General features: G+C 34.1%; 6 protein-coding genes across 6 annotated transcripts; 2 read left to right on the forward strand and 4 right to left on the reverse strand.

Moving 5' to 3' along the window:
• Positions 1-143: 143 nt before the first annotated feature.
• On the reverse strand, positions 144-10,578 carry LOC117781715 (metal transporter CNNM4). The gene is made up of 8 exons (XM_034618521.1): positions 10,052-10,578; positions 4,813-5,137; positions 4,564-4,752; positions 4,287-4,502; positions 3,585-3,758; positions 2,872-3,517; positions 1,768-2,034; positions 144-1,707 (listed from the first exon to the last, which is right to left on the reverse strand). The coding sequence occupies exons 1-8, from the start codon at positions 10,426-10,428 to the stop codon at positions 1,157-1,159; spliced, it is 2,745 nt and encodes a 914-aa protein (XP_034474412.1). The 5' UTR covers positions 10,429-10,578; the 3' UTR covers positions 144-1,156.
• A 49-nt stretch (positions 10,579-10,627) lies between these two features.
• Positions 10,628-13,437, forward strand: LOC117781718 (NHL repeat-containing protein 2). The gene is made up of 3 exons (XM_034618528.1): positions 10,628-11,027; positions 11,082-12,286; positions 12,537-13,437. Exons 1-3 carry the CDS (start codon positions 10,718-10,720, stop codon positions 13,314-13,316), a joined length of 2,295 nt encoding a protein of 764 aa, XP_034474419.1. The 5' UTR covers positions 10,628-10,717; the 3' UTR covers positions 13,317-13,437.
• Positions 13,424-15,109, reverse strand: LOC117781725 (gamma-interferon-inducible lysosomal thiol reductase). Its single transcript, XM_034618534.1, has 5 exons — positions 15,074-15,109; positions 14,812-15,000; positions 14,074-14,235; positions 13,821-14,003; positions 13,424-13,756 (listed from the first exon to the last, which is right to left on the reverse strand). The coding sequence occupies exons 2-5, from the start codon at positions 14,914-14,916 to the stop codon at positions 13,505-13,507; spliced, it is 702 nt and encodes a 233-aa protein (XP_034474425.1). The 5' UTR covers positions 14,917-15,000; positions 15,074-15,109; the 3' UTR covers positions 13,424-13,504.
• Positions 15,110-15,578: 469 nt separating this feature from the next.
• LOC117781724 (ATP-dependent (S)-NAD(P)H-hydrate dehydratase) lies at positions 15,579-16,823 on the reverse strand. Its single transcript, XM_034618533.1, has 2 exons — positions 16,278-16,823; positions 15,579-16,159 (listed from the first exon to the last, which is right to left on the reverse strand). The coding sequence occupies exons 1-2, from the start codon at positions 16,602-16,604 to the stop codon at positions 15,587-15,589; spliced, it is 900 nt and encodes a 299-aa protein (XP_034474424.1). The 5' UTR covers positions 16,605-16,823; the 3' UTR covers positions 15,579-15,586.
• Positions 16,824-17,339: 516 nt separating this feature from the next.
• LOC117781722 (2-oxoisovalerate dehydrogenase subunit beta, mitochondrial) lies at positions 17,340-19,153 on the forward strand. Its single transcript, XM_034618532.1, has 6 exons — positions 17,340-17,658; positions 17,715-17,792; positions 17,855-18,101; positions 18,262-18,480; positions 18,537-18,629; positions 18,685-19,153. The coding sequence occupies exons 1-6, from the start codon at positions 17,429-17,431 to the stop codon at positions 18,910-18,912; spliced, it is 1,095 nt and encodes a 364-aa protein (XP_034474423.1). The 5' UTR covers positions 17,340-17,428; the 3' UTR covers positions 18,913-19,153.
• Positions 19,154-19,319: 166 nt separating this feature from the next.
• On the reverse strand, positions 19,320-20,798 carry LOC117781727 (mitochondrial fission 1 protein). The gene is made up of 6 exons (XM_034618537.1): positions 20,649-20,798; positions 20,523-20,590; positions 20,407-20,455; positions 19,980-20,147; positions 19,802-19,914; positions 19,320-19,610 (listed from the first exon to the last, which is right to left on the reverse strand). The coding sequence occupies exons 1-6, from the start codon at positions 20,691-20,693 to the stop codon at positions 19,589-19,591; spliced, it is 465 nt and encodes a 154-aa protein (XP_034474428.1). The 5' UTR covers positions 20,694-20,798; the 3' UTR covers positions 19,320-19,588.
• Positions 20,799-20,897: the final 99 nt, after the last annotated feature.

Genomic DNA, 20,897 nt, shown 5'->3' on the forward strand with positions numbered 1-20,897 from the left:
AAATTCAAGGTTAAATATGAAAATTATTTCCAGAACAGATCACCTTTTAACTAATTGTATTTTCGCCAGGTATGACTTTTGATTTGCTATAGTACTTGTAATTATTTCCCAATATTTACCCAGATTAACCACCAAAAATAATATATTTTTACAAATCTTGTACATTTTATATATGAATATATATATTGTAAATATAAGGAAGTAACAAAGTAGCTCTAGTGACATTAATTTTTTTATATTTTAATAGTAAATATATATATATATATATGAATTCTATAAAATTTTTAATTTATTGCAAGCACATGTTTCATATATAGGTTCTTTGAAAGAATCAATACAAATTACCTAATGCCAACGCTGGTCGGAACAATTACCTAGCGTCACTCACAAATGCGATGGACACGTTAAAATCAATAAACGTTTGTTAGGTCTCAATTTATTTCAAAGTTAACATGGGTGTATATGTGTGTATTTTCATTTTGAAGATACTATAAACTACTAATTAACGCCTTTAGTGAAATGAACAACAAAAGAGAAGACTTAAACCTCTCAGTTAATACAGTTAAAGAGTTATGCTACATAATGTGGGGATATTAGAGATAGAAAACAAGAGACAAAACAAAAAACTTGTGCAAAATTTGTAAAGTGTATTATTATTTTTCACTATAATAACATTTTCTTCAGACTGACTTTTAACTAAACTATTAAACATGTATGTATACTGAGCAATAAACAAATTTAACAACAAAAATCTAACTAATGCAGTGCGATCTCATGCATTTTAATTTACAATTATTCATTATTATTTATTGGAAGTAGAAATATGGGAGGGGATTGCAAGCAGTGGTGTTTAATTTCTCTTCTTAAGTACGTATTTTATGAGGTAATATATGTGTGTAATGTGTAATTTCAGGATACGAACGATCTCTAATCTGATAATTAATCATTTGTTACGAAATTAAACTCGCTAAATTCTATTCACATATCAAGCGGAAATAGAAAATGGAAACAATAATATCAACAAAAAAAGAATAAGAATTATTTAAGGAAATTACGCAACGAACAGAACAATTGTGAGTGATTCTTAAGGAGAAAATATAATCGTAGTTTGCGGCAACTAGGGTCTTATCATTAAAGGTTACTCCGAGGACTGTCGTTATTTAGGCTTATTTTGCTTGGAGTCGTTAATTTCGTCCATCTTTGGCAAAAGCGGTGTGGACGCCGCTGTTCCATCGCGGTCATTATCTCCATTTTGAAGATCACCTGCCACTTCCGATGTAACCAAACTGCTCAATGATGCATCTTCCGTATGCTCTAACCCAATACGTTGGCGATGGACACTGTCACTATTTTTACTCCTATCATCATGGGATAAATCGTTGTTCGTTGGCGACGATGTAACACTCCGGTTGGGCTTCGATAAACGTCTTGTACTTTGACTGGCCGTTAGGTAACGAGGCTTCTCATCCTCCGTTATCGAATGCAGCAGACGTTCAACTTCATCGTCGAATGTTTCGCTTGAGAAAGTGCCGGACTTGCGACTCTTCTCTAATAAAGTGGCTTTCTTAGCAGTCAGGTATAAACTACGTTTAATGGCAATATATATCACATCGGTCGAAGCCCGTACAGAGTAATCAGGAACGAAAGTTTGTCGTACTTTCGAGTCCATATTCAAAGACTGCAGTGATCCCATCTGGCTAGGCGAATCTAAAAAGTATTTCGATACATTTAAAATTGATTTTTTCGACCTTAGAAAGATTTTCTTACCCATAACCACATTTTGTACTAATGCCTGTGTTCCGAAATAAGTAAATGGTCCACTATCAAAGAGCAGACCTTCTTTGCCAATTGTCACTTCGACGCGACCCTCTAGGATAAGTACAAAGAAGTCAACGGCTTTTCCTTCCGTAAATATAAAAAGATTGGGATCATCCTTGTTTTTGCCCTTAATTTTAATATTGTGGAAAACATCTTGATTAAGTAAGCGCCGCAAGATTGGTTCAGAAATAATGTCTTTCTTGAACGCATCAACAGCTGTAATTAAATCATGTATAATTTGTTAATATTTATTCGAACAGGCTCATTTTTCATTGATTCGACTTTAAAATGTGTTCCATTTTTATTTATAAATTTTTAAGATTTCTCAAATTATATTCTTAGTTTCTACGTGTTTTTGTATTTCTTGCATACAAAATTTAAAACTAGCATTTTAAATCATGGAATCAAACCGAAACAAATAAAGGTCACGGTTTCGGTTCCGGTACGTCCCGAAATAACTAATTTGGTAAAAGGTTCTATTTCAGTTTTTATTCTTTCGGTTCCGGTATCAGTACCGGTACGTAACGGTACAACACATCATTTTTGAAACATTTTAAAATATTAAGATGTCGTTTTATAATAAATATGACATCGAAATAAACAGACATAGGGCAACAACAATTTTTCTGAACGAATTTAAAAATATTTGAATGCAGAATGTATTAAGAGGCCAAATCATAATCAAAATGACATTCCGCTTGAAAATCGATTCAGTGTTGATTAAGTTTTGACAGTTTGTAGTTGGGCAGACTTCAGAGCTAGTCACTTTACAAGTCAAAATTTTTATCCAATTCTCCATGATTTTTTACAAAAATATGAAGGGTCTCAGAATCAAGTTTAAAGTGTTGTTTTATACTAATTACGATATAAGAAGTTGATTAAAAGTGAAAACTTGATAATTAAAATTTTGAATTTTCAAAATTTCAAAGGGGGGACCCTTACCATAGAAATAGAATCTTTGTCGAAAATAATTAAATTTTTCAGTTCCGCTATTAACACTATTATTCCGGTGTTATTCCCTGTTTCAAATATTAATCTTAAAATAGTCCTTACCTGTACTTAGATACTGGAATGTTGCCAGAGTCAATTGAGGGGAAATTCGCACGGATTGAGCCTCGCGCTTTTCAGCGAATGCTGAAAAGTCGGCCTTCTTATAACGATTACGACGCGTCTTTGTACGATTATCGATAAATACATCAGTCTCATCCACAATCTCGGCCTGAATGAGCTCCTCAATGACATCCTCCAGTGTAACAAGGCCAACGGTTTCATAGAACGGATCGCCATCGCCTTCACTGTTGACCCGATGAACGAATGCTATGTGACCAATAGTACCTTCCTTAAACTGATTAAACATAATATCCAATGTGTAGTCCTCGAAAACGAAATGAACTGGATTCTGGTAGAATTCACACAGTGTCTTCAACGGAGTATTATCATCAGTATCAACGAATGCCAAATCCTTAATGTACAGCAGGGTAACAATATTCTTTCTATCTCCATCGTATACCGGAATGCGAGAGTAACCCGAATTCATAATATCGGACACAGTTTCAAAGTCCAGCACAGCATCCAATGACAACATGTAGGCATCATTAATGGGCGTCATAATTTCAGCAACTGTCTTTTTACGTAACTCCAAAGCACCGGATATAATATTCACTTCATTCTTATCCAAATCATTCACATCGTTCGTCACCTAAAATACAATTAAATATTTCAATTATCAACTCGCAACTGGGGATTATATTAAGTTGTCTGCTTACACGAACAAGTTCCTTTAGGCGCTCGCGATTGAACACATTGCCAATCTCTTCACCCAGACACCAGTCTAGAACGCGAGAGATCGGGTACGACAATGGAGCTGTTATGCACATTACGGTTTTGGTTATCATAATGGTTTTGGCTCCAATTGCCAAGCCGTGTCTTGAACACACAGCCTGTAAACAACACCATAGATTAATAACAAAATCAAATAAACAAATACACATACATATGTTGTATATTTTCTGTTAATACATTTTTAAGATGAGAAAGAGCATGTAATAAAGTTTTTCTGATCAAACTTCTTAACTTTGTACTTAATTATCCATAAAAAAATTTTTTGATAATTAAATTTAAATGTTGAATAATTAAATATCAGTGGTCGTAACTGTTAATTGGATTAAAATCAAAATTGCAATGTAATAACTATTATATTGCTTAGAATACAGCATATATAATTAGCTTTTATTTAAAAACTAGAATATAATGATAAAATTTAAATTTATGCAAGCCGAAATTATCATTTATTTACGGGCTTAATTGAAAAAAAAAAATAATAAAAAAAGGAATTAATAATCTCGTATTAAATGTAGAAGATCGTATGCTTCTTAAAACGGACTGATTTTTTTTTAGAAATTTGATAATTAAAGACATTATTTAACTTTTACATAGCCCAACTCGTCTTATATCAACCAAGAACATACCTGAGGTGTGATTTCACCAAAAAGCACAATCGCCAGTGTGGAAAATATGACAGCAAAGAGTCCAGAGGTCAGACCATCCAGCAGAATGGTAAAGGTGGAGTTAACCAACACATTACCCAAGAGAATACTGCACAACAGATAATTACCTTGATCTCTGACGGGTGCAATTTTCGCGGCATAATTTCTTTCTTTTTCCGTGCCAGTATTACGCAGAATCTAGAAAACAATAGCAGTTATTGTCATATCTAAAAATAAAGATTACTAATGACTTGCATACTTTTAATTCGGTACGATCCATGGACATAAGGCCCAAATTGAGTCCAGAGAACAGGGCCGAAAAGGCTAAACATGTCACAATGACAATAATGGCCATCCAAGTAGGCAACAATGGTTTAAATGTTTCGATTTTCAACCATTTGGCATTGCCTTGATGTTCCAGTGGTTTCGTTTTTGCTGCGGGGCCATGCTAATAATCAAATAATTCAAATTATATTTAAATCGATTGATCAAATATTATTGCACTTACACTGACACCTTCATCAATCTTTGCACAGATGTAAAGAACACCCTCGGAATATGGAATCTTTATATTATATGTGGCTGTGGTTCCATCAAGCGATACATTACTTGGCTTAAAGATATCTGTTACTGGCTGTTGACATGCTCCCTGATATTTATTCTCCTCTTTTGTAAAAGCAATCACTGTGTTATTCTTTAAGCCAACGCCGAAAATGCGAATTGTTTGTTCTTTGTCACATAATACACCCGGTATGCCATCATTCGATTCGGAGCTAGCGTCTTCCAAACGCATTCCAATAATTCGAACTACATCCTCAGCCTGACGTTGTACTCTACAAATAAATAACCAAAAATGAACTTTATTTCTACAATATTTATCGAAACTTTACATTTCTTACTGGAGAACTGTATTGTTAATTTTGTATATTTCATAAAATATGAATTTTAATTTCGACTAGTAGAGTTAAAACATTGTTCTCTATAAATTATAATTTATATGAAAAAAATTACTTTTCGGATTAAGGAACCAATTAAACAGTACTGAATAATTGTATAATTTATAAAATAAAAATATTTTAATTGTCTTGTAGAGTTGAACTCTTAAAATAAATAAACAAAAATTTAATTTAGTTCAACAATATTTATCAAAGAATTAGATATATATTCGGGAACTGTAGGGTTAAATTCATATTGAATTCTACAATAATTATCAAAAGTATACAGTTAGTATTTTAAATGGAAAAATAATTAAACCAACGAACTTTATTTCAGTAAATACTGCAGCTTTTCCAAATTTTTATTTATTTTTATTGAAATACTATACTTTCTTAAATACTACTGGCAATCTACTACTGACAAGATAAGAACGAGCAGTCTGATATTTTTATAATAACTGGTAATACTATGTGGGTTGCAAAGATAAAGTCATTTTATACATGGAAACAATGAATATAAGCTAAAAGTAACTTGAATAGTTGTTTGTGATGATTAAAATAACGCTGTGACGAAGTCAATACGCACTTGAGTATTATGCAATACCTGTATCTTAAATACGGGATCCATCGAGATCCAAATACACTTGGCCTTTTTTTGTAAACCGGAATAAACTAAATATTGCCGCATCACAAACAACTACATATATATTATCTGGTTCTTTTACTCTTGCGTCATAACCGACGCGATCTTATCGAAAAACGTTATCAACAACAAAATAATATGTATACCATCGTATATCTCATTCGATCAAGTGCGGAGACTATCATACCTTAATGTGTGTTCAAGTGTCCAGGAGCGTATCAAGGTTTAAAGTTGGCCCTTGATAAATCTAAATAAAAACTGTGTGCTACATTTTCATCAGCGGCAATCAATAACGTGACTATATATTATACATTTATTTATTCGTATCTCTTGTGGACATCTTATTGAAGTATTATCGATAGAGATTGCACAAAACGTGTACTGAATTTATTAACACTTTAAGTAAAACAAATCTGTATCCCAACACATTTATTTTCCTAATAAATCCTATTAATTTCTTATGTGACGATTTATGAGATTGATTATAATTTATTAATAATTATTTATAAATCTAAAATAACTTTTCTTTGAATTTTATTTGGGATATTGATAAAGTTTTTCTTAAAATCTAGGAATTTGTAAGTTTAATTTTAATTTCATCTTTTATTAATCCCAATACAAAACATTATATACTTTTAAAGGTGTTACATTACATAGCATTCAGTTATAATACGTTGTTTTACACATTGACAAGAAAAACGGTTGCAGAGTAAACACTTGAGGTAGGTAAGTAGATAAGGCTTAAAAATTTGGTTCATAAAAAAGTAAGAATGATTTTTTCAAGACTTACTGAAGACACCCCGCACACAACGCTAATGCATAGAAAAAAATTTGGAAAAACAAAAGCTGTCCTTTTTGGTGTGTTTTTTTAAAAACAGAAATATACATAAAGCATCTCCACTTTCCACCATAGTAAAAATTTGTCAAATTTGAAAAGAAAAAAAGTAATTCTACTCAATTGAAAAGAGTGTCAACATACAAAAATTAAGCAAAATGTTTCATCCCAATCCCATTCTTAGGGGTCAATTGATCAATTGAATTAAGGCCATAAAAGTCACAATCGTCGAGCGTTGATTGTCAATAAGACAATCTGGGGGCAATGTTTAAAAGAATCTTTTTGTCAATTACTTCAATTAGTTTGCGCCTTGCAATCCTATTGTGGTGTCAAATCTTTGAGGCAGAGTTCAACGAAAATGAAATTATTTATTGTACTGATGATTCAATAAAATTAAGTTCGTGACATGCACATACGTATGTACTTATGCGAAAGAAGTCGTCATTAATTACATGAGTATGAGTATGAGTGTGGAGACCGAAAACGCAGACCTACAATCAGAAAATAATAAAAAATCCTCGTTCTCACCAACGAAATCCAGATATTTGCGGATTTGTACAGCGAAGCGAAATTTAGAATAAACCGACACCACCACCACCATATTGTTGTTGTTGTTGCTGCTGCTGGCGTTGTGATTGTCAGTTTTCAAAACATACATACATACTGATACAAATGCTTATTCTTATACAAATCGAAGTATGTATGTACATATGAATATGCATGTGAGTGTGTATGGATATATGAATGTATGTATGTATATTGATTTTGGTGCGGTTCATAAAGTACACCTGTGAATGAGTACACACACTCACACATACATACTTACATGCTGTGTATACATACATGTGTCTCTGTGTGTGTGCTAGGCCCGTTAACTCAAACTTAAAACGTGCTTATTGGCAACGCTTAATAGAACGAGAACCCAATGAGTCATTAGTGAAAATGTTTGCGGTTATTTGCAGTATTTTTTAGTCGCTGGAACAAACTCAGGGGCGGGTGGATTGTAGATTGTGGGTTGTGGGACGTGGAGAGTAAGTTTAGTGGTGTGAGTGTTTGTCCATATATTTGAATACGAGCATAAAATTGTATAACACGAACATTAATCAAAAAATATTGTGAAGCAACATTTTGACTGTCTTACTATCTGCAGACATACGTACGAACGAACATACATAAATATACAAACGTCTGAGAACACATACATACGTATAATAAATACGCAAGTGTAAATATGTATTAATACATATCCAAATACATACATACATACGTATTCACAGTATGGGCAGCAAGGAATGGCGATGTTTTTGCATACTTTAAGCGCGATAAAAATAGATTTTGGCAGCCAACTCAAATATGAACCATACATAAATACATAATATGTATGAACGAATGTATGTACGTTATTATGTATGTAATCAGTGATGCTCAGAATTTACATGAATATCTGCATACAAATATATAAATGTGTACATATTTGTGACCCCAATTATTTCAATTTTCAGTTGAGCAAATTCTGATTTTAGGATTGATGAAAGCAACAAGTCAACTAATTTAGGCGCAAATCAAAAAACAAACAAAATCCACAAATACACTTACGTTAATAATTTAATGTATATATATACATTTGTGTAAGTGTGAGTGTTTGTATTGTGCGTTGATAAACATTAAATGATAACACCAAGAAATTGAGTCAGAGTCAGCCTTCAGAGATATACATACAATGAAATAAATATAATTATCATCGGTACGAGCACAGCATGAAGAGAGAGCCGAGAACTGAGAACAGAGAACTGAGATTGCGTGAAAGCAGTCATATTGTATACCCATTAAAAATTTATAAAAAAGGAGTACTTTAACTCGATCAGCATTAAAAGACTTTAAATAGAATAGACAGGTCAAGAGTTTACTTTCAATTTATAATAAAAGAAATAAACATATGCGTTTATATGCGTTTTCTTCAATCATTTTATCATAGTCACGTTATCGGAGTCTAGGGAAACTGTGTTGTTTACCCAGCACACATTTAGACTGAATAAACAGGGTATGTACAGACAAAAACAATTAATCTTGCATTAGTCATGTTCTTCTTAGACAAGACAACAAGATATACAACTCAGCTTTAGCAACTACATATACTTTATCTATACCAAAAAATTTTACAGAGTAGACGCTGTGTTTTTTGGGATATTGGTCAGACGAGCAATTTAACATTCTCCATCTTATTTTTATGTCTATTTACCATGAGTTTCATCGTAAACTAATCCTAAATTTAAACTTTCAATGAGGAAATTATAAATCACGAGCTTGATTTCATCGTTATTCGCTATTTAATTTATTTAGCAAGTTATAAATAATGCTAAATAATAAACATATGATACTATAAGAATAATACACATTACAATTTGTGAATCATTGTTTATTAACTGTTATTCATTTTGTTAATTTATTTATATTAAATGCATCTACATTTGCAGTCGTGTTTTTTCTTGCTCATTCGTTAAATCAATCGGCAATTTAAACTAAAGTCTACATAAACCATTTAAAATTTTCGAAAACACAAGAAACTGCAAAATGTTGAGTCCAACCTAAGATCAAAATGACATTCTGCTTGAAAATCGGTTGCGTTTTTATTATGTTATGACAATTTGAAGTTGGTCAGACTTTGGATGTAGAACTTTTTTAACTCAAAATGTTTTATTTTTTAATATAAAGAAAATTATATACATACAGAAATTAACTAAACAAAAGAAAAAACATTTATAGAGGCAATTGCGTTTCTTTGTATCTCCTAAAAAGTTATATGTATTTTCTTTGGTAGACATAGTATCTTAAAGTCAAGCATTCAAGCACACACTGTCGCGAGTTGCCAAGAATAATAAAAGCTGATCGATATTGTTTAACTTTTATGTACATAACCATCTCCAGACCCTCCACAATCATATTTACGTTCGAAAGTATCAAAATACACATATGAGTTTAAAAGATATGCCTTCTGCCTACTATTACACATTTGTACAATTTGTATCTACGTACGAGAAACTATACACACAGTTAGTCAAGTAATGGTTGTAACAAAGGAAAACATTCACATACATATATTAAATTTTCAAAATATTTAAATAAAATGAATCTTTTTTTATCTTATTTTAACGTGTATTTAAACGCATAAATAACTATAACAAAAAAAAAAATCAAAAACCTAAGCAATATTTTTTATTTTGTCAACACAATAACTTGACTAACTGTAAACACATATCCATTTTTAGGTATGTCTGTTGTGTATAAATATATTTTTCTTATTTATTTATACTAAAAGTTCCAGCTGAAAACTTGCCTTGTTTTTGTTTTGGACAACTGAAATTCCGTCAATATGGTATCCGAGTTGGATTTATTATGATTGTTGTCTGCCCGCAGAGAATGGATTATATTCAATGAGTCTAATGGTGGAACATCGCCATTAACATCATTTGCATAAGAGCCGAGGCCCAAATTTATACAATTTGCAAAGGCAAGTATAACAATTATGAAAGCAAGATAGATGCTTTTTGTTGTTTTTGGATATTCCAATGTAGCACAAAATTTAGCCCGTGCAATTGATTTTCCATCTTTCACACGCGGCATCCGCAAAATTGAATTGTCGGAAATGATTTTTGAGTTTGACACTTTAGTCCGATTATGACATTGTTTTATACACTTTTCACTTTTTTCCATAATACGTATTTGCTTGTGATTTATGCTCGTTGTATTTATGAATAAGGTTCAACTAATTTGACAACAATACGCTCGAGCGATTTGTTGGCACACGTAAAGCCACAAGAAGCAATATGCCAGCCTGAGCTATGTGCGCTATATACATATGTATATGAACTAAGCCTGCCAACCCGTTTTTGGTTGCGACATGATTATTAAAACATGTTGGCAGCACTGAAACTACATTTGCTTATCAGCTGCGCCGTCTCGGTCTTAGCTATTTTACATCGTAATTTCAGCTATTTTTCAGATGCTTTCCAGCCAGAAACAGATAATTTTACCTCTAAGAGGTAGGCAGCACTGGCACAAATATTTATGTATATTTTTTAATAACTCAATTTCTACTTGCGGTGTTAGTAAAATAAATAATATAATGGATTTTACGGATGATTTGACTGCTATTGATATTGTTACATTTATTACGGACGAATTACAACAGAGTTATCGCAATTGTGATGCTAAAGATAAAACGAAAATTTTTGAAGAATTTCTTGAGCGTTGGGATGCAAACGACAATTCCATTGAAAAAGTGAAATCTATGAAATTTGAATTCGAATTGGGTAAGCAATTAGTTTATTTGTAAGTACTTATAATTGACCTATTTTGTATTGCAGATTTGGATTGGTTTAATGTCAGCAGGCCGTTGTCAATTGCGGGATTACGTGGGAAAGTCGTGCTATTGGACTTTTTCACCTATTGCTGTATTAACTGCATGCATGTATTGCCAGAGCTGCGAGCTCTGGAAGAAAGATACCCTGTCGAGGATGGCTTAGTTGTTGTGGGAGTGCACAGTCCCAAATTCGAGAACGAACGCACTGCGGCAAATATTCTATCTGCGGCACAGCGCTACGGAATAAAGCATCCAATAGTAAACGATTCAAAATCCGCTTTATGGCGCGCTCTCAGTATACGATGCTGGCCATCATTATTTGTACTAAGTCCGGACGGACACCCAATGTTACTGTTGATGGGTGAAGGACACGGCGAGTTTCTACATGACTTTGTGGGCGCCGCTCTTTTCTACTTTAATCGCCAGAAAAAGATTGAGAACGTAAGTTTGCCACTGCAACTTTCAACAGATTTGCATCCAGCATCCAATCTGCGTTTCCCAGCGAAAATTTCAAGATTGTTGAACCGTTATGCTATCGCTGATGCGGGTAACAATCGTGTGCTCATCGTGACCGAGACAGGAGTCGTCGAGTATAAGATTGGAGGTCTTGAAGCCGGTTTTGTTGATGGCAACTTAATGTCGGCACGATTTAATAATCCCCAGGGAGTTACGTTTCTTGATGAAGATACGGTCATTGTTGCCGATACGGATAATCATGCTCTGCGTCAAATATCCCTACAGAAAGGAATCGTTGAGACCCTGGCAGGAACTGGCCAACAGGGCAACGAGCGAACAGGCGGCAAATTGGGACAGTTACAGTCAATATCATCGCCCTGGGATGTGGCTGTTTTTCGTGCTCGTGACATGGATATGTCGTTTCACGTGGACGAGCTTAACGTGCCCGAAAAAACAATTATCCTGATTGCCATGGCAGGAACACATCAGATTTGGGGATATTTCCCCGAGGGCATTATTTGGTGGAAGTTTAAGAAGTTTGAGCCACGCTGTTGTGTGTCCTTGATTGGCAACGGGCTCGAAGAGAATCGTAATAATTCCTATCCACAAAATGCGGCCTTTGCACAGCCATCGGGCTTAGCCATGTCCAAGGACTTTCTTTTCATAGCAGACAGCGAGAGCTCCAGCATACGCAAAGCGTCTTTGGTCGACGGGAAAGTGATGCCAGTCGTTGGAGGAGATCGCAATCCACAGGTAAGTTACATACAACGATAGCTAAAAACAACTACCAATTGTTTTTGTGATACATATGAGAAATTTCCTATTTAAATTGATGATCCATTAACTTATTTCTGTGATTGTAAAATCAAACAACCAGTATTATTCAATTGGGATGACATTGCTGTCATATTAAAGCCCAAATTACGTAGAGCATTCCGCAAACTGTCATCAATATGAATCGTATTATTAACATTTCATTAAAATATTATTTACATTTTTGTAGAACTTATTTGCATTTGGAGACGAGGATGGTAAACTGTACAACGCAAAGCTTCAACATCCATTGGGTGTTGCCTATAATCATATCGATCATAAGGTTTATGTGGCTGACACATATAATCACAAAATCAAAGTAATTGATACCGAGACCAATATCATTACAACTTTGGTTATCAGGAACGAAGATAACAACGTGCTGACTTTTCGAGAGCCCTCTGGTCTTTGCATTGATGCGAGTGGAAAGAACTTGTTGGTTGCTGATACAAATAATCATACGATCTATATAATTGATTTGTCAACAAGTACGGCTCGTCGTTTCCTTTTGGACTTTAATCAATTATCTTCCACCAGTGAAACGGATGCACCTCCTAGTTCGTCAAAAGGAAGCGGTCTTCAGTTGATCAAATGTATTCCCTTGCTGCAGCATCAGAGTAGCTCTATAGAATTTTCCATCAAACTTTCGCCAGATCTAAAGTATACCACAGATGCCCCACAGAAATGGACGATTAAACGCATTTGCCCGGCTTTAGAAATTAAGCAAACAAATGGAGTTTTAACAGACGGAAAATGCACTTTGCAGATTAAGCATTTAAAAAGTATAGAATCCAGAATAAATGATGTTCTAGCGATCGAATTCTCGCTAAGTCTATGCGACGCACAAAGTTGCCTTATTAAGAGGTTTGCTGTATATATCGACAGTGAAAGTCCCGGAGAGAATATATCACTGGAGCCATTAAATACAGAAGTTGGAGTTTATGTTAACCACTCTAATATCAGTTTGTGATAACGAACACTGTTTTTTATACGAAATATTTACGTGCCAGCGATAATATCTATATTATCTTGGCGAATGTGCATTATTTTCAATTTATTCATTGATTGTCATCAATATAAAAATGAACTAATATTTATTTAACAACTGTCAGTAGAAAATATTAAAATTAACATTTATATTTTGAAATAAAAATAGAGCTAAGGTTTTTTGCAAATTTTCTCAGCCTGCTCCGTGTCTCCAGCTAACTTGCACACCTCGGAAAGTAGATCTTTTAATATAGACGGTTGCCTGCCTTGTGAGCCATCTAATGTAATGGTTGGAATGAATGTAACTGGCGGTCGGAGAGCGTGTGTCGCATCACCATTGAGTTTCATCAACTCGGAGCCATGACTGCTATCATAACACTTCTGGATTAGATCAATATTGTCCACGTTGTATTGCTTGGTACACTGCAAATGAATTATTTTAATATTGAAGTCAACACTAAAGATTAAAGTTTAAGGATGAACAAACCATTAGCATAGCATCTTTGGGATGTCGATTATCACCTATCATACAGGTCACAACTTCCAAGCGAATTAGAGCATCATTTATAACTTCTGCTACACATGCATGATAAGTGTTCGCTTGGCATTCAGTAATTCCGTGCTGACAGTCGAATGTGTATTTACCCTCACTGTCTGTTGAGGTGGTTGCCTTAAAGAAGAGATAAGCATTGGCATATTAAATAGAGTTTATTATATAATACTCTAATGTGTAGTCTTACCTTGCCGTAGGGAACCAGCTGCACCTCCATAATCGGTGCAGCGGCTTTAAATGCGGGCAAAAGTTGCTTCGTAATGAAGTACTTGGAGTCTGGACAAAGTGCCTCATAAAATACCATTACGAGCACGGGTGCTCCAGCAGTCTTACGAAAACTTGATACATCCTGGAGAAGAACATTAAAAATAGTTAATATTGTTGATATTTAAAATAAATATATTTATATGAAAGATATGTTCAAGATATATAAAATGAAGTTAAGCAACAATAATTCCATTTGAAAGGATATTACATATTTATCTATCTATTTACCTGCTCTAACAACACTATGCATATTATATGGGGTATGTTATTTGTATTATTATTTTTATTTGTATTCATTTTACTATTTTTTTCAAAATAAAAGGTGAATTTTTAATGTTATCAAAACAATTAGTTGACTAATTGTATAGGTGTTATTGAAGTTGGCTTGTTATTAATGTAATGAAAACTATGAATCTGGCTGTATCTAACTTAAATAAAATACGTAAATCTACATGTAAATGCACATAGTTTTATCCAAGTCAAAACAAAATTAGACCCAACCGGCAGAAAAGACTCAGCTGGTTATTCTTATCAAATTACAAATACGTGTACACAAACACACACACATATATACATTACCCATGTAAATACGAAACTTATTTCATTCATAGATATTAATGGGTTTCGATAAAAAAATTATAAATATACAACCACTTACCGTCAACTCCAGTAATGGATTATACAAGAATATAATACGCAGCAAAAGTCCCAGTACGATAATTAAAAATATAATTAGAAAAATTCGTTTACGTGTTGGTATCATTTATCCAATTCATTGAATTAAACTATTGTGCAGTATGTGCAATGCGATGAGACGTCAGTTAACCATACGTCTGTATATATGTGGCTGAAAGAGGGAGAAAAAACACTGGAAGGTTATAGGCAACAGCATTTGTGTAAATAACAAAATGTAAGACAACCTTTACAAAAGTCAATTTGTGCTAAAACTCACCAACAGCTAATACGTTCACCTTAATGCAAAGACTGGTCACTCAGATATGTAAATTTAGTCAGTGAGACCAAAGCATGGAAGCGTAAAAATGTACTAAAATATAATAATAAAACAGTAATTGTCCGTTAAAAAGAGGACACACTTGAGTAAATAAATATAAAGTAATATAAAAAAAAGGGCAGAAATAAAAAATTTCGATAGCCCAAAAAAAGTTTTTTTTCTCTGTTTATCATTAATTAAAAAAAGGTTTTTATTAATCTAACTCGATTGTATATAGTTCTTAAGCTTTTTAGACAAAACTTGCTCCAAAATAACAAATTCATATATATGGTTTGGTTTTGATTTATTCCCCAAATAGGTAATTTTTAATAATTGAAAAGTTTATAAAAAATTTTCATTGATTTTTTCATGAGATCTAGGATAATATCAAATTTGATTTTGGCAGATTAACGAGCAATTGATTTAACATGACATATTTTAATTATTGCGATGTATTTTCAAATTCATGTTTAAATACGGACGAAATCTCATTAATCATATCACTGGCAACCATGCTACGACCGAACTTTTGAAATGCTGCCAAGTTTAATTTCTTCACGAAATAGCTAGAGGCACAGGCAGCTAAATATGCTGCATTGGGTTGATTGGACTGCAACGACCAGTAAAAGAACGTTGCCAAAGAACCGCTTAACAAATCTCCCTGACCACCGCAACGACGCCCTGATCCTCCAGTTGGCATGGCATATACTTCGCTAGTATGTGGTATATGAATCTTGTCATGAGCACCTTTTTCCAGCACTACAACGCCATCCCCAAGACGCAACATCTTTTCTCTAGCAACCGCAATGTCCTGGCCGAATAACCTTTGAAACTCGATTGCATTTGGAGTCAATATTACATTGCGTTGTCCACAAATCAGCTCAATATTACCGTTCAATATGAATAGCCCGTCGGCATCGACCACAATTGGTTTTCCCATGTCCAGGCACAATTTGATCACGTCTGTGGCGGTATTAAGAACACGAGTATCTCGCCCCAAACCAGGTCCGATTACCTGGAAATCAAAAACAGCTCGTTAAATAATATAATAACAATTAAATTAAATAGTCAAGTAAGCGTTTTGAAAATGAAGTTTTGTCAGAACAATTACTTGACATACTGTATGTGCATACAACAACATGTAACCGATCGATCCAAGGTTTAATTTGGTCCACGGCGTCCTCACGATCCAGAACAGGATGCACAATTAAATCGGGACTGTATGATTTAATAACTGGAGCTGCGTCCGCATGACAGAAAACATGCGACAAGTCGGCACCCACTTTAATGGCAGATATTGCGGCAAAATATGGTGCTCCAGTGTATTCCAAAGAGCCTCCGATGACGCCGATGCGACCATATTGACCTTTATACTTTCCATTACTAAGTTTGGGAATTATTGTTCGGAATATTGTCAACAACTTTTGTATATGCACTGGGATTTCAATTATTTTCGACATCTTTGTGCTGTAAATCAACTTGTTTGATGTTTGTTGTTGCAATTGGTGAATAATTTATTAATTCATTGACTTTGTATCGATGTTATCGATTGCCAGCTCTATAATATTAAGAAAAAAGCTTATGGTTGTGGCGAAATAATAAAAACTTGAAATAATTGGGACAACAAGCTTCAAACAGCGTAAATCAATTTTTGGAACGGTGTCAAAAGCATCTGCAAATCCTCCCCATTGGTAACCAGCTGATCCCACTGCAACAAGCTTACCATCACTACTACTATCAACGAAACAGCTGTTTTATGTTTACATAAAATGGCATGTGAATTCTAGTTTGATTGGAATTTGACTCTACTTGGGAATATGAAAGAAAACTAAAGCTGAGAAGTTAAGAAGACTGTATACGAAAAACATGACTTGCATATCATTTGTAATGCGTATTCTTGTAGCAAAAACAATAATAACAACACGCGTTTGTTATTTTTTAGTGGTGGAACTTTTCCGATAGGCGAATAAATTTCGATACTTAATGAAGCTTTCATTGTTAAAAGTATAGGTATTCCAGGGTATTGCAGGGCAACAATTACATACAAGCCATTGTTTTAATACAAACGGATCTCAAATATTGTTTTAAATATAGTTAAATATTGAGAACAGTATTTGTTTTTATTTAGAAAATAATCGACATCAGATCTGTGAATACCCTAATGTGAATGACATATCTGGCAACCCCGCACCAACTGATCGTACATACATACAAACACTGTTGCGCAACCAGTGATAAGATTTATTATTTTGTTTGGATATCCTTGTTAATTTAGTAAATAATCATGAAAGTATCTACCCTTGCTCGTGGATTGTTTAGCGCAATCAAAACGAACACCGCTTCCTTGACACGCTCACATTTTACTTATTACCCTACAAAATTAACTGATGGTTCCGGCGGGGCGCAAAAAATGAACATGTTCCAAGCAATAAATAATGCGATGGACTTGGCCCTTGAAGAAGACAACTCGGCTTTATTATTTGGAGAAGATGTCGGCTTTGGTGGTGTTTTTCGGTATGTTTTATTTAAGCTATGCCCTTGAATACCAAACTAATTGAGCTTTTCAACAGTTGCTCCATAAATCTGAGAGATAAATACGGAAAGGATCGTGTTTTTAATACACCATTATGCGAGCAAGGAATTGCAGGGTTTGTATTCGTTAGATTTACATTATTTCAAAGTTTATAAATATATTATTTTCTTAATATAGTTTTGCAATTGGTGTGGCAAACACGGGAGCCACTGCTATAGCCGAAATCCAGTTTGCTGATTATATATTTCCCAGTTTTGATCAGATCGTAAATGAGGCTGCCAAATATCGGTATCGAAGCGGTGGCCTATTTGACTGTGGATCCTTAACGTTCCGAGTTCCCTGTGGCGCTGTTGGTCATGGTGCCTTATATCATTCCCAGAGTCCCGAAGCATACTTTGCTCACACGCCTGGTCTACGAGTAGTGGTAATTATCTCAAAATTTCCTCTTTGGCTTTCTCCAAATTAAAAATATAATTTAAAGAGCAATCTGAAAGCTACAGTTTTGAATTCTGGCATGCATGATAAAAACTTTTTTAAAATCATCCTATATATTTCGTCATATTATTTTAACTCTTAAATTCTAGGTTCCACGAGGTCCTATCAAGGCGAAGGGTCTATTATTAGCTTGCGTTCGTGATCCAAACCCCTGCTTAGTGTTTGAGCCTAAAACCTTGTACCGTGCTGCGGTTGAAGAAGTGCCAACTGCCTCCTATGCGGCCGAGTTGGGAAAAGCTGATATTCTACGTGAGGGTAAAGACGTTACTCTCATCGGCTGGGGAACTCAAGTTCATGTGCTGTTGGAAGTAAGTATTGATCTACTGTACAAAACAATATTAACTATATACCTGTCTATTTAAAGGTCGCCGAAATAGCCAAAAAGCAAATGGATATTGATTGTGAAGTAATTGACTTGGTATCTATTTTGCCTTGGGATACTCAAACAGTTTGCAATGTAAGTACATTTTAATAAATATTTCTTCAAATCTATTTACAAAATTTCTTTTTAGTCTGCCAGTAAGACTGGTCGGGTGTTAGTTGCTCACGAAGCGCCATTTACCCAAGGATTTGGTTCTGAGCTGGCTGCTTATATACAGGAGAAATGCTTTTTACGCCTGGAAGCGCCCGTAAAAAGAGTTACGGGCTGGGATACTCCATTTCCTCATGTATTTGAGCCTTTCTACTTGCCTGACAAACATCGCTGTCTTGCAGCTCTAAAAGATATTATCAACTATTGATTGATATTGTACTAGAAACAATCTTTACGAAACGGATGCATTTATTTACAAGATTGCTTTAATATTTACTTAGTTTATATACTCCGACGTGCTTCCATTTTGATATATTACTGTTACTTTTTTCCATTGTTAATGTTAATATTTGCGAATGCCAAAAAAGGCTTAAAAGGTAAATTGCAATATTCTTACGATTCCCGACTTGGGAGCACAGATGAATAATAAATACAACATGTTTAAATAAGCAATTTGGCTTTATTTCTGTGCACTCATATGATTAATTTTGTAGAGTTACGTGACGCTAATGACAGATTCTATCCACATAATGCAATATATGACTCACAGTTCAAGCTCCAAGTTTTATGTAACTGAACTTTACAAGTATAATGTGGATAATAAGAGAGTATTTGTTAACGATGAGAATAACAGTATGACGATTTATTGCGCTAGCATCTTTGGTGACACACGTGGCATATCACTTTAAATATACAATAGTTTGAATGTAACAATTTTTTCTTAACTATTTAATGAATTACAGGAAAAAAGTGCTTATAAATGTTGGAAATAGAATGCTAATTAGTTAATCGGCGTCCGCATCGTGATTATTATATATAGATGTGTACATTTTGGGAGGGAATTGCATTCCATAAAAAGCTGTATTTATCACTAGTTTTTTTCACTATTTTTCGCGCTTTGGTTTACTACAAGAAAAATAAAAAATAGGTTACTTTAACGACAGTTGATGCATTTAATTTTAAATAATTACAACTAAAATTGTGATCTTTATAAATTATGAAATTTTGTAATCATATATGTATATACACAGAATCGCGTCTTTGGAAACAAATTGGATGTGGGATGGAATATTTATTATTCAAAAATAATATTTTACTTTCGAGTCAATGCAATTCCGAGTCCCAAGAGTCCACCAAAAACGAGCGCAGCTCCTCCGGCAACAGCAATACCCTTGGCAACTTCCTTGTCGCTTTGTTTTTTCATGTATTCCTACAAAAAAGTTATATTCAATAATAAGTCGCAGATAATCAGTGATATTTGTATAGAAAACATACTTCTAACGCGCGCACTTGATCGTTGGATTCAATTTCCAGAAACGCTGTACAATATTTCAAACCATCGGCATAGTTCTTAATACGCGCATTTCCAAAGGCAAGATAATAAATATAATCACGTTTCCCTTCTGGATGTGTACGCGCCAGATCCTCCAAAAGCATAACACCCTATTAAATAAATTAATTAAAAAAAGTCGTAGATGTACGTTAGCAATTAGATAAAGAGTATGTTATGCACATATGTACACTTAGTGAAGTAATGGTTTTGACAAATTAACACTTTTTTGTGCGAATTAATTTTTTAATTAATGTAATGTAGTGTATTCTCTGTCAACACAATTACTTGCCTAACTGTTTGTATGTCTTTGGAAGGTTCGTGTAGTTACATACTTACAAACGCTGTAGTTGTGTGTATGTACTGACTCACCTTTTTGATGTCGTTGGTGTATCGACTCCGGACCAAACAAAACGCATATCTAACACAATAAAACAAAGAAAACATATTAAAGCAAACCATTTTAATGGTACTTATTATCCACGCACTCAAATTTTGTTTCTGTTGTGACCTCTCCATCGAGTTCATGTTCGTGGTTGTATTTTCTTTCGAACCTCTGCAACAATAGTAATATTAATATATATGAGCTTTTAAAGATATAATTTATTACGTACATCCAAATCCTCTGGGGGCACCACGTCATTTAACAGTTCCTCCATTATTCTCTGAATTTCACAATACGATATGTTATTATAAATTTTTCTTAGCGACAATACAAATGTAGTTACTGTGCTGTCAACTGGTTTTAAAAGGCATATTGCAACAAAAAATGGGCTGGCAGGCTGGTTTGTGGTTTGGGGACAAGCGATATTTTCGTTCCTGTAACTGCCATCGCTGAACAAGCTTGTTGTGTGTGGTCACCG

Source organism: Drosophila innubila (genome assembly GCF_004354385.1).
Source record: "Drosophila innubila isolate TH190305 chromosome 2L unlocalized genomic scaffold, UK_Dinn_1.0 4_B_2L, whole genome shotgun sequence".
Lineage (NCBI taxonomy): Eukaryota > Metazoa > Arthropoda > Insecta > Diptera > Drosophilidae > Drosophila > Drosophila innubila.

Coding starts and splice junctions, on each gene's coding strand:
- LOC117781715 (XM_034618521.1), bottom strand. CDS start 10,428: ATGGAAAAAAGTGAAAAGTGTATAAAACAATGTCATAATCGGACTAAA. Junction 5,138..10,051: donor TTGTCCAAAACAAAAACAAG/GCAAGTTTTCAG, acceptor ATTTATTTGTAG/AGTACAACGTCAGGCTGAGG. Junction 4,503..4,563: donor TGGATCGTACCGAATTAAAA/GTATGCAAGTCA, acceptor ATTGTTTTCTAG/ATTCTGCGTAATACTGGCAC.
- LOC117781718 (XM_034618528.1), top strand. CDS start 10,718: ATGCTTTCCAGCCAGAAACAGATAATTTTACCTCTAAGAGGTAGGCAG. Junction 11,028..11,081: donor GAAATTTGAATTCGAATTGG/GTAAGCAATTAG, acceptor TTTGTATTGCAG/ATTTGGATTGGTTTAATGTC. Junction 12,287..12,536: donor GAGGAGATCGCAATCCACAG/GTAAGTTACATA, acceptor ACATTTTTGTAG/AACTTATTTGCATTTGGAGA.
- LOC117781725 (XM_034618534.1), bottom strand. CDS start 14,916: ATGATACCAACACGTAAACGAATTTTTCTAATTATATTTTTAATTATC. Junction 14,004..14,073: donor AGCTGGTTCCCTACGGCAAG/GTAAGACTACAC, acceptor CTCTTCTTTAAG/GCAACCACCTCAACAGACAG. Junction 13,757..13,820: donor CCAAAGATGCTATGCTAATG/GTTTGTTCATCC, acceptor ATTCATTTGCAG/TGTACCAAGCAATACAACGT.
- LOC117781724 (XM_034618533.1), bottom strand. CDS start 16,604: ATGTCGAAAATAATTGAAATCCCAGTGCATATACAAAAGTTGTTGACA. Junction 16,160..16,277: donor TCGATCGGTTACATGTTGTT/GTATGCACATAC, acceptor TTTGATTTCCAG/GTAATCGGACCTGGTTTGGG.
- LOC117781722 (XM_034618532.1), top strand. CDS start 17,429: ATGAAAGTATCTACCCTTGCTCGTGGATTGTTTAGCGCAATCAAAACG. Junction 17,793..17,854: donor TGCGAGCAAGGAATTGCAGG/GTTTGTATTCGT, acceptor TTCTTAATATAG/TTTTGCAATTGGTGTGGCAA. Junction 18,481..18,536: donor AAGTTCATGTGCTGTTGGAA/GTAAGTATTGAT, acceptor GTCTATTTAAAG/GTCGCCGAAATAGCCAAAAA.
- LOC117781727 (XM_034618537.1), bottom strand. CDS start 20,693: ATGGAGGAACTGTTAAATGACGTGGTGCCCCCAGAGGATTTGGAT. Junction 20,591..20,648: donor TGCCCCCAGAGGATTTGGAT/GTACGTAATAAA, acceptor CTATTGTTGCAG/AGGTTCGAAAGAAAATACAA. Junction 19,915..19,979: donor ATCAAGTGCGCGCGTTAGAA/GTATGTTTTCTA, acceptor ACTTTTTTGTAG/GAATACATGAAAAAACAAAG.